The 22,255-nt window shown below is 39.3% G+C and overlaps 1 protein-coding gene across 1 annotated transcript; it reads right to left on the minus strand.

Moving 5' to 3' along the window:
- Positions 1 to 14,315: 14,315 nt before the first annotated feature.
- On the minus strand, positions 14,316 to 15,772 carry LOC145028933 (zinc transporter 1-like). The gene is made up of 3 exons (XM_078977620.1): positions 15,206 to 15,772; positions 14,841 to 14,990; positions 14,316 to 14,726 (listed from the first exon to the last, which is right to left on the minus strand). Exons 1-3 carry the CDS (start codon positions 15,770 to 15,772, stop codon positions 14,421 to 14,423), a joined length of 1,023 nt encoding a protein of 340 aa, XP_078833746.1. The 3' UTR covers positions 14,316 to 14,420.
- Between the last annotated feature and the right edge of the window lie 6,483 nt (positions 15,773 to 22,255).

Genomic DNA, 22,255 nt, shown 5'->3' on the forward strand with positions numbered 1-22,255 from the left:
CACTCCCTTTCATTGGTTTAACTTTCTTTAGACCATACTTTTTATCGAAAAAAAAATCGAATATACCATTGTTCATGATTTTTAAAAAAAAAAAAACCAATTCATTATTTTGTGAATAAATATGTTTTGTTTATTTTACAATACTAATTTATTAGTAATCAAAACGTTAAAATATCATAAAATTACATGAAAATATATTTTGATTCATAGGCAAATTTCGTTAAATTAATTTGTGCATGTTAAAATTGAAATATTTACAGTTTATATTTAGAAGATTCATAGTACGAATCTGAACTGATTGAGGTTTTTTTTTATTAAATCTTTGTTGATGTTCATTAACAAAAAATTAAGACCTTTGGTATACTTAGTTTTATTGATAAAAATAAACTTCAATTTTGAACAAAAGAGGTGAGTTTCTTTTTTTGAATAAAAATTTTGTTTTTTTATATATAAATATAAATCTCTATGGAAAGAGGATGAAAAATCGTGAACAACAATATATTCGATTTGTTTTTTCAATAAACAACATGGCGTAAAAAATTAAACAAAAAAAAAAGTTGAGTTTTTTTTGGTAAAGAGGTCGGATTCTTTTGCATAATTCAATATATTTGCATCTATTGTACAAATGTACATCCATTCCCTTTGTCATTGATCATTATGATTTCTGACTCCCATGATCGGTTCTTTGGTTCCTAACTAATACCTAACGCTATATGTATATATATATATATATATATATATATATATATATATATATATAATGATCAATAAAAGCATGTTGATTTCGGTAATTGTGCTTATGTCGCAAGTGTAATAAATAGCAATGTACTTTTGGTATTTTTTGTATTTAAGTACAAGAAATCGTAATGTACTTTGGTAGTTTTTGTTTATGTTGGTAGTTTAACATATAAGTTTATATATGTTGTTATTTATTATGTAGATGGAAAATCTTCATGCAACGCTTAACAACCCGACGTGTAGGGAGGAGCTTATTGTGGTTTTTCATTTCGGGGAAGCCACCAAGTGATGATCAAGAAGGAAACAAGGGGAGCGAAGATGATGGTTTGTCAGATTATTTTGTGTTTTGTATGTTAGACTTGTTATGACATAACTTTATAACACTTTTGTTGTTTATTTTGATATTTGTACGGATTTATAACACTTTGGTACTTAATTTGATGTTGTTATATGTAATTTTTTCTGCATTTAATGCTTTCGTGTTTTCTGCCTTTAATAAGGTTATGTATCGGTTTTCCGTACCAGAAAAGGGATGATTTTAAGAAAGGAGTTGCAACATTTTTAGATCCTTTCGGTCAATTTGACCATTTAGGTCATTTTTTGCAAGTTGTTCAAAAAGACATAAATGATCAATTTTAGGCCTGTTGAAAGTACCCAATACCCGATTACCCGACCCGGCCCGTTTTGCATTCGGGTAGATCGGTTCGGGTAAATCGGGTTTTGGGTTTAAAAATTCGGGTAATTGGGTAACCCGATCTTTAAATAGGTCACGTATTGGGTAATTTTAAAAAAATTCGGGTATACCCGAATACCCGATTTAGAAAAAAACTAATTAATACACTAGTTATAATAACTATTAAAGTTGTTTCATTATTTTACATAATTATTGTTCCTTATAGTTTAAACCAAATGTTACATGACTTCGTTTTGAATAGAATGTTACAACAAATATAATGAAAATGAATAAGATGTTAGATTCCCCTTCATTTTCCTTTTGCATAAAATCATGTAACATGTTTGGTTGATCCAAATTTCATCAAACATTGATCATGTACTCCATAAACTGGTTTTTTTATCCAAATTTGAAATAGAATGCAAAAATCACATAACATATTAAAATGACTTGTATTGTTATCGTATATGTACTTGTTAATTGTATGAAATATTTTGTTACCTAATTTTTATTAAAGGAACTGAAATACAAAAAAAAAAAAAAAAAAAAAAAATCAATAAGTGATGCTTAAGTAATTTTCGGGTATACCCGAAAGTAACCGGCCCAACCTAAAACCCGAATACCCGAAACCCGAGAACCTGAGTTACAATATAGGTCGGGTATTGGGTATTATTATTTTAAGGAAATACCCGAACTACCCGACTCGTTCTACCCGAAACCCGAAAATTTTACCAGATCAACACCCCTAGGTGATAGGTGTTGGGTGGCGGTGGCAGTAGCGGTGAATAATGGCAGTGGCAGTAAATTGTGGTGGTGGTGGTGTTGACGACGACGACAGGTGGGTGGTGATGGTGGTGGCGGCGGCGATAGGTGGTGGTGGTTGCTATGGTGATAGTAAGTGGTGGTGGTGGTCGCGACAACGATAGGTGGGTGGTGTCGGAGACAATGGTAGTGATGGTTGGCGGTGGTGATGATGGGTGGTGGTGACGACGGCGGTGGCGGTGACAAGTGAGGGTGGTGGCGGTGGTGGCAGTGGTATGTGGTGGTGGCTGTGGCGGTGGTGGTGGCAGCGGTAGTTGGTGGCGGCAGTGGCGGTAGGTGGTGGTGGTGTTTGTTATTAGCCATATATTCATAACTCCCCTTTGGTCTTATGGTCTTATGCAGTGGTGTCTGATAGTAACCATAAACGCAAAAACTATTTGTAAATATAATAAAATCCTTCTAACCAAATGTAAATAATGTTTTGTTGATTTTAAAGTTGAAAACTATATATTTTCTTATTAATATTTTATGTAAACACAAAACTAACTAATATAAAACCATTATCACTCTTATTTATAGGAAATTATGGTTATTTTTTATACATCAATTTATGCATGTAATTAAAATTTTAAAATTCACAAATTAAAAAATAATAATAATAAAATCATCAAAAACCTTATGTGCATAGGATTTAATAGAGTAAACTTCTTCAATCAACCGGTTCTTGAAGAATAACTTTAAAACAATACAAAATGTGGATCAAATTAACATAGGAAACTTCTTCAATCAACTAGTTCTTTTATCACGACTATTGTTAACTATTAAAACACATAAGAGATTAAATCATGGTTGTGTTCTAAAAATTACCAATAAAATGCTCATAGTCACATCTTTTATATTTAATCAAAGTTTTGTTTTCTTTTTTCTTGTTTGTTTTTTTTTTGTTTGTTTTTGTTTGTTTTTTTTTTGTTTCGCTTTTACACCGCTAATAATTTAATCAGTGATCACTAAATACTTACAATAATTTTTTTTTACGATGACTATCTTTTACTTTTATGCATACACCAGATTGTAAAAAGTAACAATAAATTACTTATAATTACAAGTATTTCCTTTTTTCATGAACATGATTTATCTTTTAGCCACAGATAATATGTTTTACCGTGACTAAAACATACTTATACTTATAGATTTTTTTCTTTTATCATTGACAAAATGTTTATTTTTAGACACACATAATACACTAAACATGACCAAAAAATACTTATAGTTACTTGTTTGGTTGCTCTTAATGAGTGTGTAATAAACGATACCGTATGGACACACGAATAATTAATGTGGTCATATATTACCTTTTACTTACGTTGCTCTTAATGAGTGTGTAATAAGCGATACCGACGAGTTGGTTGCCATAATCTTCGAGTAGCAGCGGGTAAGTCCACGCGTTTTAATGAACTACTCGTCGAGCCCAAGAAGGGACTCGACGAGTAGGAGCTAGCAGATGAAACCCTAATCCCGGGGTTTTGCACCCTATTTAAAGGATCAACAGCCTCCCTTTACCACCTTGTAGTCTTTTGAGAACCAAACCAACCATAATTCTTGTGTGTGTGCTTCATTTTATGTGTTATAAGTTTTGAGAGGTGAATCTTAGTGAGGAAAGCTTAGAGAAACAAGTGGCTAGAAGCAAGGAAATTGTAGGGATCAAAAATCTACCTCAGTTAGCATCATTTGAAGGTATCAAGTCGTCACCTTTACCTCATTTCTTTCTTGATCTCATTTGGGTGGAGTTTAGGGTATTTTTGGCTTGGTTATGATGATATTGTGGTGTATGAGCTAGATCTGAAGTTGCAACTTCAGATCTGCACCCTTCTTGGGTTCTAGGTTCATAAAGTTTTGAGCTTGGTCCTGCATGAAGCCCTCCTTGAGTATAAAACTTCATTATAATCATAGATTTTCCATTTAGAGCCTTTAGAGCCTTGCATGCACGTAACATTTGCAACTTTCCATGATAAACATGCCTTGGGAAGCTGGATCTACAATGTGGAGCCTTAGCACAGCTTAAAAAGCATTTGTTCAGATGAAGGATTGCAGGGACTCGGCGAGTCATATGAAGATAGGCATGAACTCGACGATTTCATGAACAACTCAGCGAGTCCGTTGAAGTCTGCCCTGGACTCGGCGAGTAAGTCGAAGACTCGGTGAGTCGGCTAGAGTTTCACTCAATCTTTGGACACGTACAAACTCGACGAGTTATAAGGGAACTCGACGAGTCAACCTAGGATTTCACGACTTCTCAAGTTCAGGAAGAACTCGACGAGTCGATGAACTGCACTCGACGATTTGGGTCAACATGGGTTGTTGACCTTGACTGTTGACTTTGACCTTGACCCCGAGGTTGACCAGTTGACCTCTGGGGGTATTTTGGTAATTTGGAGATTTATGGAAAAAGGGTTTTATGGTAACTATATGTGATGGAATTCGTGTTGGTGATTCGAGAGTTTGAGCCTATCATTTTCAGTGCGACATTGTGAGGTGAGTTATCCTCACTATATTAACAGGGTCTAAGGCACCAAGGCCGGCCCTTTATATATTGTATCGGGATTATGACATGATATGTTTATTGATTACATCCTGGTAGTTAGGATATTGGTATGCTTATGGTTGGTGACCGGTTAGGTTTGTATCCCGGTTATTGGGATGTTGCTATGATTAGTGATACGTTAGATCAGTTTGACTATTATATGATATGAGCTAGCGTATGGTATTTATGTGCACATGTTCATTGATTGGGGGTTGGGTTGAGGCGGTCCTGCTTTGTACTGTAGGCCAACATTCCCAGGAAGCTGTCCGGATAGACTGTAGGCCCTACGAGGTGGTCAAGTCATGCCGAAGGCTCGGGTGCGGTCCGGATAGGCTGTAGGCCCTATGAGGCGGTGCAGTCTGGCTGAAGGCTCATTATGCATGCTGATCAGAAATTGTTATTTTTTGTGGTTATTTTGGTATGGATTTGGTATTTTGGGGGAGCGCACTAAGCTTTCGGGCTTGCAGTTTCTGTTTATTGTTTCAGGTACATCAGGTGATCGCGACAAGGCAAAGACATGATCTTACAACTCCTAATGATGTGTTGTTGCGGTGTTCTGGGCACAGCTGTCGGAGATGTTATGGTCCATTAAGACCGCCATGGTCGAGTACTTCGACGAGCGATACGCAGCCCTTGCGGAGACGGCTGCCGCTGCAGCTGCATCAGCTGTAACAACGGCAGGGGGAGGAGGAGGAGCCACTTGGGGCTTCCAATATAGGGACTTCGATAACACGAAGCCCCCTACTTTTGATGGGACACAGGACCCCATCAAGGTGATGAGGTGGATTGCAGATGTGGAGGGGTGTTTCTTTACCTGCTTGTGTCCTACTGACCTAAAGGTCAGGTGTGCTCTAAACCTGCTAAGGTCCAAGGTCAAGAACTGGTGGAGATCGGCGATTGGGTCGTACACTGATGATCAAAGAGCTACTGTTACTTTGGAGCAGTTCAGGGATATGCTCCGCCCCCGATACATTCTACGGGTCGAGCGGGAACAGCTATCGCAGGAGTTTTTGAGTTTGAGACAGGAGGGGGATTCATGAACGGAGATCACCCGCATGTTCACGGAGAGTGCGATGTTCTGACTAGTGTTTGCTTCTGAGCAGGCTCAGATGACCCGTTATCTAAGCATGCTCAAGACCGACATCCATCAGTTTGTGTCTACCCAGTGATGTGATACTCTTTTGGAGTTGCAGGAAGCCATTAGGCGGAGTAAGTTGGAGATTGAGCTGCAAATGAGGGAGTAGCGGCAGGCCCCGACGTAGTCGCAGCCGGCGCCTAAGCGGTCTAAGACCGCTGATGCTAGGATCAGGGGCCATAAGAGTTTCACTTGTGGAAAGTGCGAAAAGAGTTATCCCAGAGTTTTTCGGACGGGTAGTGGGTGCCACAAGTGTGGCAAGGTGGGCAACTAAGCTAGGGATTGTCGCCGGACAGCCCCTGCATCGGATATGAGGTTATACTATCACTGTCATCAGGATGGTCACGTGAAGACCAACTGTCGACAGCTTGCAGCCAGGCCGGCGCAGGCTCCAGTGTCGGCTACATTGAGGATAATGTATGGGAGGTCAGTCAAGATAGAGCCTCCGAAGGCTCAGGGGCGTGCTTTCCAGTTGACCGCAGAGGACCAGGGCAACACCAAATGTGGTTGCTGGTATGTTTCTCTCTTTTATTTTAAATTGTTATAATTGTATTATGCTTATCTGTTGTACCTGTGATTAGGTACGTTTTTAGTGAACTCTTTGCCTGCCTTGGTTTTATTTGACTCGGGGGCGAGTCGGTCCTTCGTATCCCAGTCATTCAGTAAGGAGTTCAGTGTGCCAGTGGGCGAGTTAGAGTGTCTGTTGCGAGTCTCTATCTCCAACGAACACGAGGTTTCTATTGGATTATTGTCTAAGTCCATAAGTATATTTGGTATGTACTTGACCCGACCCTGCATGGTCCATTTAGGTTGCACTTCACCGGCACAATTTATATGGACAGTCTTTGGGGAATAGTGTATTTATGATTTATCTTAATATATTATAAGTTCTAATATACTAATATATAATCATATTATTTAATTAGTATTGATCAAGAATTAATTTATAATTCATTAAGTGATCAAAAGGAACTTATTAAATATGGACTCTTAGATATATATATGTGTAGTGGGCCAAGCTCATTTAGGTTGGGCTAAGTCTTCATGGATAGTCCATGGAGCTTTAACTCATGGATCCTAGGAAAATGAAAGTTCATGGGTATTAGGGTTTAACCCTAATCCTCCACACTATATAAAGGGTCTTATGGTTCATGAAATTAGGCTAGTGGCTAGCGTAGATACACTAAAAAGGGCAATAACCGATTTCATAAGTGTGAGCCAAGTATCCATATTCTCTAAAGGTTTTCCAAGGTGTTTTGGTGATTTGTGATTCCTCTTGAGGCTTCCACACTGTTAGGGCTAAGCTCTTAAAGTTCAAGACTTCAAGCTTCATTAAAAGGTATGTATTCTAACTTGTTATATTACCCAAGTATCAAGGATTGTATGCTAGATAGGGTAATACCTTGGAATATTCATATTTACATGTATAATAGAGAAAACATAGATCCAAGGTTTATAAGGTTGCATGTACACCATAGGATGTTGTAGTATACTAAAACCCAATAGTTTCTGCTTCTTCAGTTTATCGAGGGTGTGAGTTGGATATTTTTGAGGTGTCCTTTCTGATAGATTTGATTCCAATCCCCATGGGGGAGGTGTGTGTGATTGTAGGCATGGATTGGCTCAGTCTATTCGGTGCTATAATTGACTGTGAGGGCCAGCGGGTGGTAGTTCGAACCCAAAGTGGGGGAGAACTGGTTGTATATGGTGAGGAAACCGGAGTGGCATCAAGGTTTTGTTCAGCCGCCAGGGCTCGACAGTGTATTCAGCACGGGTGTGCGGGTTATCTAGCGTATGTAGTGGATACGCGGGTCAGGGATCAGATTTCAGTTTTAGAGGTTCCAATGGTTAGGGAGTTTGCTAACGTGTTCTCGGAGGAGTTGACAGGAATACCTCCAGAGAGGCAGGTTGAGTTCCAAATCGACTTGATACCAGGTGCGGCTCCTATCGCCAAGGCTCCGTACCGATTGGCACCACCCGAGATGCAAGAGCTGTCTTTGTAGCTGAAGGAACTGTTGGGCAAGCAGTTCATTCAACCGATTAGTTATCCATGGGGCGCACAGATCCTCTTTCTCAGAAAGAAGGATGGCTCGCACCGAATGTGCATTGATTATAGGGAGTTGAACAAGTTGACGGTGAAGAACCGTTATCCACTCCCGAGGATAGATGATCTCCTTGATCAGTTGCAGGGGGCATCTTGGTTCTCCAAGATAGATTTGAGGTCGGGGTATCATCAGGTCCGGGTCAGAGAGGAGGATGTGGAGAAGACCGCATTTCAGACTCGTTATAGTCATTACGAGTTTGTGGTGATGCCGTTTGGGCTCACCAACATGCCGACAATATTTATGGACCTGATGAATCGAGTCTGCAGACTGATGCTGGATCGCTTGGTCATCGTGTTTATAGATGATATCTTAGTGTATTCCAAAACTCGGGAGCAACACGAGGAGCATCTCAGGGAGTTGTTGGGAGTTCTGAGACAAGAACGGCTATACGCCAATTTCTCGAAGTGCGAGTTTTTGTTACGAGAGGTCCAGTTCCTCGGGCACCTCGTTAACCAAGATGGGATTTTAATTGACCCGGCCAAAATCGAGGCAGTTATGCAGTAGGAGGTTCCAAAATCTCCCTCAGACATTAGGAGCTTTCTGGGATTGGCAGGGTACTACCGGAGTTTCATAAAGGATTTCTCTAAGATTGTAGTACCCCTCACTCGTCTGACGAGGAAGGGGGCGGATTTTCGGTGGGGTTCCGAGCAGCAGAGGGCGTTTGAGACCCTCCGTCAGCGGTTGTGTGAGGCTCCAATTTTGACACTCCCGGAGGGAGTTGACGATTTCGTGGTTTTCTGTGATGCATCCATCACAGGTTTAGGGGCGGTCCTCATGCAGAGGGGACGGGTGATAGCTTATGCATCGCAGCAGTTGAAGCCACATGAGACGAGATATCCTACTTATGATCTGGAGCTGGGAGTGGTGGTGTTCGCTCTCAAGATATGGAGACATTACTTGTATGGGGTTCGTTGTACCATATATACGGATCACAAGAGTTTGAGACACATCATGGATCTGCCAAACCTAAACATGAGGCAGCGCAAGTGGCTGGATGTAGTCAAAGACTGCGACTGCGAGATCCTTTACCACCCCGGTAAAGTGAATGTGGTTGCGGATGCTTTGAGCCGCAAGTCAGGTGGGTCTCCCATTCCAGCGGTATGTATGAGGATAGCGATGGATTCTCCGCTTGTGAGTTTGATCAGAGATGCCCAAGTTGAGGGCATGCGACTGGAGAACTGGAGGTTCGAAAGGATCATGGGTGAGAACACCCGGTTTGTGCAGGATAGACGAGGATTATTGACCCGGTGCGGTCGGGTATGGGTTCTGATGTCTGGTGGATTTAGACAGACAGTCATGGAGGAGGCTCATAAGTCTCACTTCTCTATTCACCCGGGGTCCACCAAGATGTACACGGATTTGAGATTGAGCTACTGGTGGTCGTGCATGAAGTGAGAGATCGCTTGGTGCGTCAGGAGGTGCTTGAACTGTAGGGTGGTCAAGGCCGAGCATCAGAGGCCACAAGGCAAGCTGTAGCCCCTGGAGATTTCCATGTGGAAATGGTAACAGATCACGATGGATTTTATTATCAAGTTGCCGAGAATGGCAAAGGGGTTTGATGCTATATGGGTCGTCGTGGATCGATTGACCAAGAGTGCCCATTTCTTGGCCATACGAGAGAGTTTGCCGGCCAAGAAATTGGCCGACATATATGTCCGCGAGATCGTTGCTTTTCATTGGGTTCCGTTCTCCAATGTCTCTGACCGGGATGTTAGATTTGCCTCTCGCTTCTGGCAGAAGTTCCACGAGGAACTGGGTACGCGGTTGCACTTCAGCACAACATTTCACCCCAGACAGACGGCTAGAGCGAGCGAACCATTCAGACCCTCGAGGATATGTTGAGGGCGTGTGTCATAGATTTCGGTGGGAGCTGGAATTCCCACCTACCGCTTGCAGAGTTCGCCTACAACAACAACTATCATTCCAGCATTGGCGCCTGGCCTTTCGAGCTGTTGTACGGGCGGAGATATCGCACCCCGGTTTGTTGGGGTGAGGTTAGACACAGGGTGATGGGTTGGACAGAGGTGGTCTTGTAGATTACTGAGAAGATTCAGCAGATTAGGCAGCGGTTGCAGACCGCTCAGAGTCGGCCAAAGAGTTACGCCGACCAGCGCCGATCCGAGTTAGAGTTTCAGGTCGATGATATGGTACTCCTGAAAGTCTCGCCCTGGAAAGGTGTGATCCGCTTTAGGAAGAGGGGAAAATTGGGTCACCGATATATTGGTCCATTAAGGATCATTGCCAGGATTGGCAAGGTGGCATACATGTTAGAGCTTCCGGAGGAGTTTAGTCGGATTCATAGCACCTTCTACGTTTCTCAATTGCGAAAGTGCGTTATGGACCAGGAGACGGTGGAATCCCTAGATGACATTCAGGTCAATGAGCGCCTGAATTACATGGAGAGGCATGTGGTCATACTGGAAAGAAAGATGAAGATTCTGAGGAACAAGGAGATACCTTTGGTGAAGGTACAATGGGAACATCATATGCGGTCCGAGTGGACGTGGGAGCTAGAGGCGCAGATGCGGGAGCATTATTCGGAACTGTTCGCCGCGGCAGACTTCGAGGGAGAAGTCTAGTTCAAGTGGGGGAGAATTGTAACACCCATATTTTTCAGGTATTGATTTAATATAAAGTTCTTGGTTTCAAGGGCTACTCGCCTACTCGACGAGTTGGTTGCCCTACTCTTCGAGTAGTAGCGGGTAAGTCCACACGTTTTAATGACACTCGCCGAGCCCAAGAAGGGACTCGACGAGTAAGAGCTGGCAGATGAAGCCCTAATACTGGGGTTTTGCACCCTTTTTAAAGGATCAACAGCCTCCCTTTACCCCCTTGCAGTCTTTTGAGAACCAAACGAACCCTAATCCGTGTGTGTGCTTCATTTTGTGTGTTATAAGTAATGGGAGGTGAATCTTACTGAGGACAGCTTGGAGAAACAAGTGGCTAGAAGCATGGAACTTGTGGGGATCAGAAATCGACCTCAATTAGCATCATTTGAAGGTATCAGTTCGTCACCTCTACCTCATTTCTTTCTAGATCTCATTTGGGTGGAGTTCAGGGTATTTTTGGCTTGGTTATGATGATATTGTGGTGTATGAGCTAGATCTGAAGTTGCAACTTCAGATCTGGACCCTTCTTGGGTTCTAGGTTCATAAAGTTTCGAGCTTGGTCCTGCATGAAGCTCTCCTTAAGTGTAAAACTTAATTATAATCTTACATTTGTCATTTAGAGCCTTGCATGCACATAAAGTTTGCAACTTTACGTGATAAACATGCCATGGGAAGCTGGATCTACAATGTGGAGCCTTAGCATAGCTTAAAAAGCATCTGTATGGATGAAGGATTGAAGGGACTCGGCGATTCATATGAAGATAGGCATGAACTCGACGAGTTGATGAACAACTCGGCGTGTCCGTTGAAGATTGCCCTGGACTCGGCAAGTATGTCGAAGACTCGGTGAGTCGGCTAGAGTTTCACTCAACATTTGGACACGTATGAACTCGACGAGTTATAAGGGAACTCGACTAGTTAACCTAGGATTTCACGACTTCTCGAGTTCAGGAAGAACTCGACAAGTCGGTGAACTGCACTCAACAATTTGGGTCAACAAGGGCTGTTGACCTTGACTGTTGACTTTGACCTTGGCCCCAGGGTTGACCAGTTGACCTCTGGGGGTATTTTGGTAATTTGGAGATTTATGGAAAAAGGGTTTTATGGTAACTATATGTGGTGGAATTCGTGTTGGTGATTCGAGAGTTTGAGCCTATCATTTTCAGTGCGACATTGTGAGGTGAGTTATCCTCACTATATCAACAGGGTCTAAGGCACCAAGGCCGGCCCTTTATACATTGTATCGGGATTATGGCATGATATATTTATTGATTACATCCTGGTATTTAGGATAATGGTATGCTTATGGTTAGTGATCGGTTAGGTTTGTATCCCGGTTATTGGGATGTTGCTATGATTAGTGATATGTTAGATCGCTTTGACTATTATATGATATGAGCTAGCGTATGGTATTTATGTGCACATGTTCAATGATTGGGGGTTGGGTTGGGGCGGTTCTGCTTTGTGCTGTACGACAACATACCCGGGAAGCGTTCCAGATAGACTGTAGGCCCTGCGAGGCGGTCAAGTCATGTCGAAGGCTCGGGAGCGGTCCAGATAGGCTGTAGGCCCTGTGAGGCGGTGCAGTCAGGCTGAAGGCTGATTATACATGCTGATCTGAAATTGTTATTGGTTGTGGTTAATTTGGTATGGATTTGGTATTTTGGCGGAGCTCACTAAGCTTTCGGGCTTATAGTTTCAGTTTATTGTTTCAGGTACATCAGGTGATCGCAGCAAGGCGAAGGCATGATCATACAACTCCTCATGATTTGTTTATGTTTCTGGGAAAACTCTGATGTTAGATATTTTGAAAACAACTTTGTAATGATGATTGGTTTTAAAATTTTTTGAAAAACCTTTAAATTGGCATGAAATTTTTAGGTGTTACATTCAAGTTGGGTTGATGGGTTGGGTCAATTTTTGTCAGCTCTAGTCCATGTATGTATGCAACCGGCTGATAACCTGCAAAGGATAAAAATACTAAACATCTAGCTTTAATATTTGAGAAATTATTAGGTGCTCAACGTAGGCATGTGAGAGGCATTGGGCCTAAACCTCCTTCTTCAGCAGGTACAAGTGCTCCTTCCTAGTAGTAGTCATAGTTATAAGCACTGCAACCAACACAGGTTCTTGTTAAATTCATAAAAAAATTGGTAGCTTTGCTATATTGTTAAGAACTTGAGGCATTTATAGTAAATTTTGGTAGTTTGGTAGTTTGGTAGTTTGTTAAATTGTTAAAGACTTAATTGATTTGACGGTTTAATAGTTTATTAGATTGTTAACGACTTAATTCGGTTGGTGGTCAATTTGATAGTTTGATAGTTTTTTAAATTGTTAATGACTTAATGTGCTTGTGACTTAGTTGTAGGATGTTGATGTGAATGTTTTTTTTTCAAAACCCGACGTTTGTGACGGCAATTGGATATATTATCCGCTCATTTAAGAAGCAAATGAACGAGGAAAACAACGATTAGGAAGAGAAGACACATAGTATTTTTTTGTTTTCTGTTATGGATGATGTTCTTTTGGATTTATTAGATAGTTTATGTAATGTGTTATAGTTAGATGTTTTATGTAATGTGGTATGTATTTCTGTACTTTTATCAAATTTCCATATTATTATTATTATTATTATTATTATTATTATTATTATTATTATTATTATATATATATATATATATATATATATATATATGAGTAAATTACTGAAATCGTCCCTGTGGTTTGGTCAAAATTGCATGTTTGGTCCCTAACTTTTTTTTACACTCGGATCGTCCCTGTGGTTTGATTTTTTTGCGTTTTTCGTCTCTATGGTTTGGTAAAAATTGCATGTTTGGTCCCTAACTTTATGTATGTAAGGGACGAAAAATGCAACAAAATCAAACCATAGGGACGAAAAACGCAACAAAATCAAACCATAGGGACGATCCGAGTGCAAAAAAAAAGTTAGGGACCAAACGTGCAATTTTGACCAAACCGCAGGGACGATTTCAGTAATTTACTCTATATATATAAACTCATATCATAAATAAATTGTTTTTTTTTTTTAAAAAAAAAAACATTAGCAGCGATACCTTTAAGGACGACAATGACCAATTGCGACGACTACTGATTCCGGGAAGAGTAGCCGGAAAAACTCTGACAAATACTAATAGAGATGGCGCCAATAGTGATGGCAGGGACATTTAGTGACGACGATGCTATTTGCGACGACAAACGAGTATTAACCACGAGGTAATAGTGACGACCCTTTAGCGACGATATGGGTCATCAATTGCGACGTTTTTTGTCGTCACTAAAGGTTAGGTTTTTTTTGTGAGGATGTTAACATATTCTAGGTAAAGTTTGTTTACCTAATGTTTTTGGCATGTAGACAGGGCAATTTGGTACCTTGAAAATTAAACTACAACGGCATTTTGTGTTTAGAAAGATGTTATGGGACTCGTCCACCATAGATGCACTTCGTATATTTTTGTAATTTTAATTACAACACTAAAAAGTTCGATTTTTTTTTCTCAGTGTGATGGTGTTTAACCTGATTTAGATCCGTCTGCCAAGTGCTGATCTTGATGTGGTGTTAATGGAAGAAGGATCGGTACAAATTTTCGGTGTGGGTAACAGAAAACTATTGTTATAAACCATTAAAATCATTGTTTTGTTTCATTAATCATTTAAATTTTCTTGAGAAACAAAGAATCACATGATGATGATGAAGATTATGATGAATCTGGAAACATTTTAACAATTGTAAAATTAATGCTCTTAGTTATCAGGAAATTATAATTTGACAAATCCATTCAGTGAAAACAATATATTCTCAAGCCCATTTGGCTAGGAGAGACATCAAGCCGGCACCAAGAAGAAGAAAAACATTTGAACCAAGTAGAAGCATCTTCTTGTTTTGCATCCTGGGATTATTGAAATCCGGAGAAAGTAGGTTGACAAGAGCCATATATATTAACATTCCAGCAGATGCAGCATTTAGCACGCCTTCGACAATAAGAGAATTTGTATTGTTTTTTTTATAGCTGTTGCTCATCAATATTCCGATTACAATTCCACCTGGAGTCGTAAGGGTGAAAAACGCTCCCATTGATATAATCGCAAGTGACTTGATTTTTGCCTGAAATAAGTGAACCATGTTATATATATAGGATTTATTCGTAGCCATAGTTGATATTGAACCCAATTATGTAGACTAAAATAAATCTAATTAATTTGTTGATAATATCCTTACCTGAAAGATGCATCCACCGAGGCCTAATCCTTCGAAAAATTGGTGGAAGGACAAAGCAACAATAAGTGGTTTTATGGTTTCCGGACTTTTGGAAGCACCTAACGATAATCCTATAATTATTGAATGAGCGACAATTCCTAATTCCAGCACCTGCGATCCAAAAGATAAATAATATTTTCACCAATATATTACTTCTTGTAACCCACCTTAAAGTTTAATTATAGACATAATTAAAGGATATCGTCGATTGGTTCATCTTAATTAGTGTCTTTAATAATTTATCTGTTTGCAGCCTAGTTATTTTTATTTCAATTAACTTTGTCGTTCAAAAGAAACAAAAAGATTTGAAAGATCTAGTAATTTACCTGGGAAATAATCCGATATCGATAAACTTGGGAATTATCATTGGCGTGAGAATGGTGATGGGTTGTATGCATGTGAACAGTCACAACCCCAACGTTATTTTCTTCATCGTCAACCCCTTCAACTGCTACCGTCTGATTCTTAGGATGGCATGCCACTGACCAGCTCTCAAACATCAACGTCACAATGGTTGCAATCATAGCCACAAACCCAGATAAAGGAAAATCCCCCCAAACCTGTTCTTTCAAACATGGAGACATCAGGCTCTCGAACGCGTCTGGAAGTATATGGATAAAACCTGTAGCCAGCATCACGCCCGCAGCGAATGATTTTATTAGGAAGAAACCATCTTTTTCTTGGCATAAGGCCGGAAAGATTTTGCCAGCGAAAGGTAGAGATACGCCGATTCCGCCCGCAATCAATATGGAAGCAAGTGCGATTAATTTGTACTTAAGGGTTTCGCTTTTGTTGCCGTGGATTTCTTCGTCTTCACAACTGCAATCAGCAAAGACTCTAATGACTAGGCTTAATAACAAAAATGCCGTAACTATTGGTTTCTGAAATTCCATTTGATTTTCGAATTAATTGTCAACGTATTTTCTGAGTGCGTGCGCTTTTTAATATATAGGGTAAAAAAGAAATCTTAAAACATATCACTCATAAAAGATATCACGCATTTATTATCATGTACAAATTGTATGAGATACAAACTCAGTCTCCTTAAACAAACTTGTCGTTATCACAAACTAATCCATATCTGCAAAACCCATTTAATTTTGGAATTAACTTTCATCCACTTTTTATAGCGTAAAAATATATCATATTTTAAGATGTACATCGCCGTTGTTTTGAAGGTTCTCACGATAACATGGTAACACCCTTAAAGGATGCTCTGTAGACACCATAATAAAAAACAAATAAAACCCATTTTTTTTCTCACCTTGACGCATGTGACCGTATCAATCCGTCTATTCATCGTAAAATATATGTTCTGATTGCGCCGGTAGCCATATTTTTTGCTCGATGAGATCCATTATTAATTTGTTATCAAAAACAAAAGTTCTACCGATATCGCACTAAGGCGAAGGCTCGGTGATTGTACTTGTAGGGTATGGGGTTTGTCGGAAGTGTACAGACGGTCCAAACCAATTTGAGGCTAGGGACAAATACAAAAAATGAGGCCTTTAAATTTCAAAATTTTGTTATGGCATTCGATAATACATGATTTATGTGCAACTAGTACATGGGTACTTATTATTAAATTGGAGTTATATGTATTACAAAAAAAAAAAAAAATGAACGTGTTTAAGGGGGTGTGAGTTTGTAATGTCCAAAAATTTTGCATGAATTTTAAAAATTTGGAAATAATATTTATTAAAGAATAACCATTAATTTTATGGGAAAAATATCATTGTAGCACATTAACGTTTCGTCAATTGTTCGATTTAGTCACTAAAGTAATTTTCTTGCACAATTGGCCCTAAAAATATCATTTTACCTATTAAATAGAGGAATTATGCAATTTGATTCCGGTTTCACTGTTTATATTTAGTCTGCGTGGTTTTTTTTAAATAACAATTTAAACATGGCTTCTTATTTTCTCTTAAATTTTGAACCCTACATTAAAATATTTGATGGTCAACGAATTAGAAGTCCCTATGTCCCCAAACACACTCCTTCTTCCTCTTCTCCAAACACAATCAATTTTCATTCAACCACCAGGTTGCTCAACCCACACATCGATGGCGACTTTCATCTTCTTCTCCTTTTCTTGTCTAACACCTAACTGATGTCATAGTCATCGGTAAGTCCTTTGATTTTTCTTTTTGTCGTATAGGGTTTTTGAGGAAATCGTAGGGCGTACCTTAAACGCAGACAATTTTTATGGTGGGGTTAGTCTGTTGCTGGTGCGGAATTTGATCCCAAAATATATATCATCAAAGCAGTTCCGAAGAAATGTATTTTTTTTTTATATTAAAACTTTGGGATGTCATCGTCAATACAGAAACATAAGCATAAACAGACCTTACATTTATTTACACTAGTGATTCACATCTCCTTTAATCTCTTAGTATAATGCAGTTTCATATCGACACATGTGATACAATTAAAATGAGTGGGTCAGGTGGGAAACCTGGTGAGTACATATGATTTTCAACCCACAATAATATAATTATTATGTTTAATTATTAAACAATAAACCCAGCTTCCCGTCCCTATTATGTTATTTATTCTTAAGGATTTACATTATTCATAATTTATTTATTCCTAAGGACTGCCCTAAGGAATAGTCACGAAGTCCATTGATGTCAGGGTTTATCCAACAGACACTAAGTCTATAGCTACCAATGTTATATGTGAGGCACAACTGCCTATACTATCCATTAGGTACTAAGTCCATAGCTACCAATGTTCTCTCATAAGGCGCTAATTGCATAGCTACTGGGATTTTTGGAATACATCCGGTGAACACGTGGTTCAAAAATTAGGCACATATGCCAATATTATCCTTTAGGCGCAGTTGCCAAGATATTTAGAGTACTTCTGGTGAACACGTAGTTCAAATATACCTATAGGTTGTGAGCCTGCTAGCGTTCTACCGGATTGTCTAGAACAGTCTGCGGTTGGCTCAAATTTTATGGATGTTACATCATCTCTCATCAATCATCTCATCTTTCACCTACCCATCTTTACCCAATACATTTATAGGTATAAAAATACATATACAGTTTAAGTCAAGTAAACATGTATAAATCGTCCATCCAGCATAGATACCAAAAACACAGATAATATGCACAAATAGCACATAATTTATGTTAAATACTTCATATCTATGTGTAATATGAAAGTAACTATGCACTCACTTGTCAAAGTGGTGACTCCAAACTCGGACAGCTCTTCGCTTCTAACAATATTATTTCTTTCGACTAAACCTAGTATCATTACCACTAGATTTTAGTCTAATATTTATAGCGACTAATTACAAACAATATCATTTTATAAATGCTAAACAATACTTTTCAACCAATATGTACAGACACCGGCCAGACATGAAACACCGGAGGGCATGACCATTTTGGCAATTAAGCACTTCGGAAATCCAATAACCCAGGCGAACCTTCAAACCGGAATCCCTGTACCGCGAGTAGTTAAAAATGTATTATAACAACACTATAATTATATTTTATTATATATATATATATATATATATATATATATATATATATATATATATATATATATATATTATAAGTTCATAATAACGATACTAAATTTAAACATAAACTATACTTAAAGTAGGGTAAGCATATCTCACTTACATAGGGGTTTGCTAGAAACCGGTATTGAAGTGATGAGGTTTTTCGAGGGAAGTGCTCTAGCAATTGCGCTCCCTAGACGCTTTGCGGGGGGGAAACTTTCTGAGCCGAAAAGCTCTTCTTTTTGGAGCCTTCTGGCGCTCCGGGACTCGCCTCTTAGCACTAGGGAAGTAGAGATTAGGGAGGCTTAGAGTGAAGTTAGAGAGAGATAGAGAGAGACAGAGACAGAGAAAGAGAAAGAGAATGGTTGTGGTGTAAAAAAATAAGGCAACCCTCGCACCCTTTAGATAGGGGTCTGGTCCTCGGTTACGATGGGCATACCTTCGGAGGTACACTCCGCGTACGAGGTGCACACGTTGGATTTCGGACGGAGCGACATGGACGACTCGGTGCGTAGTATTGGGCAGTGGCGGAGCCAGTAGGGGGGCAATCAAATGTTGCGCCTCCCCCAACTGGCCAACTCATCCAAGAAAGGAAGCATTCCATTTGTAATTCTGTTTGAAACATACTAATAAGGCCCATATGAAATAAATAACAAATCCACAGTCCCTCCTATCTATTTAATTGTCTATATTTAACTATGTAGACAATATATATTATTTTTCTGTAAATCCAAATCCTCGTTATTTAATTTGGAGACATATTGTTGCTTCTCCACTCAAAGCCTTCAAGCCAAGGTAATTACATATTCTAAATATTTTGTAATTTACCATTAATAATATTATTAATCATAATCGATTTCTTATAAATGTGAAGTAACCCATAAGCAAAAAAAAAGTATTGATTTTTTTTCAAACGAAATGATATTCATGGCCTACATTTGCGTTTAGTTAGTAGTAATATTTAAGAAAATATGCATAATAAACGGTCACAACCTAAAAGGAATAGTAGTATCGAAGAGCTAGTATTTTAATTATATATTTATATATCTGTGTTATTTATATATGAATACATTTTAACATTTCTTTTTAGGATTTTAGTCCCCTTTATTCTAAAATCGTGACTCCGCCCCTGGTATTGGGAGACCGCGGGGCGTACAGGTTATGTACGTGGGGCATACACTTGTACCCTCGCAACAACCCATCCCGACTTCAAAATTTCGTAACGTTTGTATACGAGCTCCATTTTTGATGTATTTTATATCCACGCGTAGGCGGAGGTGTAGTCTACAACTTTTGTTTAGGCTCCGTCGGCTAATTTTGACTTTATTTTTAAAGTTTTATTTTAACAGGCTTGGACAGGTAAAGTTCGTTAAAAATTCATAACTTTATCATCCGACATCCGTTTTCGTCTGTCCTTTTATCGTTGAGTTGTTACTAACGAGAACTTCGATTCTCATTTAGGTTGTGTTGGCTAAAAATCGTTCGATATGATATTCGAATTTTGGGCTGCATACCGCTATGTCAAATCTTTGAAGAATCATAACTTCCTCACACGTAATGAGATTTGGACGTTCTTTTTATGCACGCTCCCAATTTAACGTATACTACGACTTTCTTTTAGATTGATAAGGCTAAAAATACTTTATTGTACTCTCACTTTTTACTTCACACAGCGTCGTGTCGGTTTTGTCGCGAAACTTCGAAAGGTCTTTACGTCTTCGTTATAACTCAGATTCCGGCGTTCTTTATATGTATGGAACCCTTGTGACATATAATATAGCTTGGTTAATATTATTTATTCTAACTAATCTTCCATAAAAAAATCATTTTTGATGCTCATTATCTCTAAATTGACTAGCCCGAATCTGCGGGAGTGACAATTATCTCCCCTTAGGTTGATTACGTCCCGGAATCATCAATGAAAGAGGGCTTGTATAATGACTTCATACGTTATCTCTTCATCCTAGGTAATAATCGTAACTTCTATGTTTCTTCGAATTAGTATCTAACTCTTGGACTTCTTGACTGCAGGTGGTGCTCAATCTTACACCCGTTCTCTATCTCGTTTTGGACTTTCAATTGTAACCTTTGAGTTACAAAATCAATATTTATCTTAGATTTCTGCTTCTTCTTAAAAAGATTTAACTTAAGAGAAGTTCTTTACTTTGATCATCGCGACACACCAATGGGTCATGTTCTAATGACCTCTCATTGTATGATGCAACGCGTAGACTCATGTCTTTTAGAGTCAAATTCTAGAATGGTATATACCTTCCTTCATGTTCTAATGTGATATAATCACTTTCTAGCATATAGCACTTCTAGCTACAAGCTTTTTTCTGTAACAATGATCGCGATACTTCTATTGGTCGCTTCGATTATCTTTCACTTCAATCCTCTGGCTTAAGTTAGATACTACGTCGAACTTGGTTCTCTTAACCACATAGAATACATATCTTAGTTGGACTCGATATGATATGACCACTAGGGTCGGAATAATAATCATCTTCTTTGTAACACCGAATTTTTCAAAACGAATTTTTCATTTAAAATAGTTTATCTCTTTAACACTTTTCATAAAAATCTCCTTTTTGTTTTAATTACAATACATGACTCTTTTGTTCAATCAAATAATAAACCAGGATCCTCAAAACAAACTCTTCCTCTAGTGTGTACAATCGAGCCGGTGTCGTCCCGTGATCCTGAAAAAACCTGAAACACATAACACAAAACACTGTAAGCATGAAGCTTAGTGAGTTCCCCAAAATACTACGCATAAACACATACTAGCCACTCGAGGCTATAACTTTGTGGGCCCTTGGGCCCCGAACTCTGTGGGCCCTCTAGTCCTAGCTTTGTGAACCTTCCGGTTCTAACTCTAATATACTCTGATATACACATGGCATAAATCACATAGAAATAATGCAATGCAACACATCACATAAATAGCAAACAATAGCTCTGTCACATAACTCTAATTACCACTCAAGGTAAAGCATAGTGAGAAGACTCACCTCAGATATCTCGATAAATCTCTGACTCGGTAGAATTATAGTCTAGCCTCCGCCTGATCACATAAGGTAAATAATCTCATAAATATAACTCTTGAGACTAGACTCAACTCCCTCTTGGCATCCTCAGAAGGGTAAAAGACCATTTTACCCATCTCTTGGCTCAACGGCCCCATTGTTGACCAAACCCTAAGAGTCAACAAATGTCAACGGTCAAACTTTGACCCGACTCATCGAGTGCACTTGGGCGACTCGGCAAGTCTACACGTGTCCACTATCTCTCTAGTATCGCTTGGCACGTCGAGTCTTTCCCCTTGCTCGACGAGCTACACGTGGCATGAATCGCGGGGCCACCCCGACTCAACTCGCCGAGTCTCAAGATCAACTTGGCGAGTTCCACCTTGAACTCCAGTCCTCTATCCCCCCTCTGACTTACTGATTCATTCCCCCAACTTGGCAAGTTACTCACTGAGTGACTTACAGGAAATCCTAGCCGTACTCGCCGAGTCTGACCTTGGACTCGGCGAGTTCATGTCATGCATAAACTGAATTGGCCTCTTGAGGTCAGATCTGTTCCTTTGATCCATATATCTGACCTTTCCAAGCCTGATAATCACGTAAATCTTGGATCTTGACACTCATGTGACGTCTAGGAGGTTTCACTTGGTGATTTAGCCCCAAAAACAACACCCTAAGCTCATTACCTCCATAGCTCAACATAAAACAAGCTGGAATAAGCTCTTTAGACCACTATGGGTCCAGATCTAAAGTCTCAATATGAATAGGGGCCATATCCTCACAATTCATTCCAATAAAGGACATAAAAACTCTACATCTATGGA

The sequence above is a fragment of the Lactuca saligna genome, chromosome 2 (assembly GCF_052625555.1).
Source record: "Lactuca saligna cultivar CGN05327 chromosome 2, ASM5262555v1, whole genome shotgun sequence".
Classification (NCBI taxonomy): domain Eukaryota; kingdom Viridiplantae; phylum Streptophyta; class Magnoliopsida; order Asterales; family Asteraceae; genus Lactuca; species Lactuca saligna.

Bases quoted from the DNA above. Each gene is read 5' to 3' on its own strand.
- LOC145028933 (XM_078977620.1), bottom strand. From the start codon at position 15,772: ATGGAATTTCAGAAACCAATAGTTACGGCATTTTTGTTATTAAGCCTA. The intron at 14,991-15,205 runs GTAAATTACTAG...TTTGGATCGCAG, and splicing joins GATATCGGATTATTTCCCAG to GTGCTGGAATTAGGAATTGT. The intron at 14,727-14,840 runs GTAAGGATATTA...CACTTATTTCAG, and splicing joins TCGGTGGATGCATCTTTCAG to GCAAAAATCAAGTCACTTGC.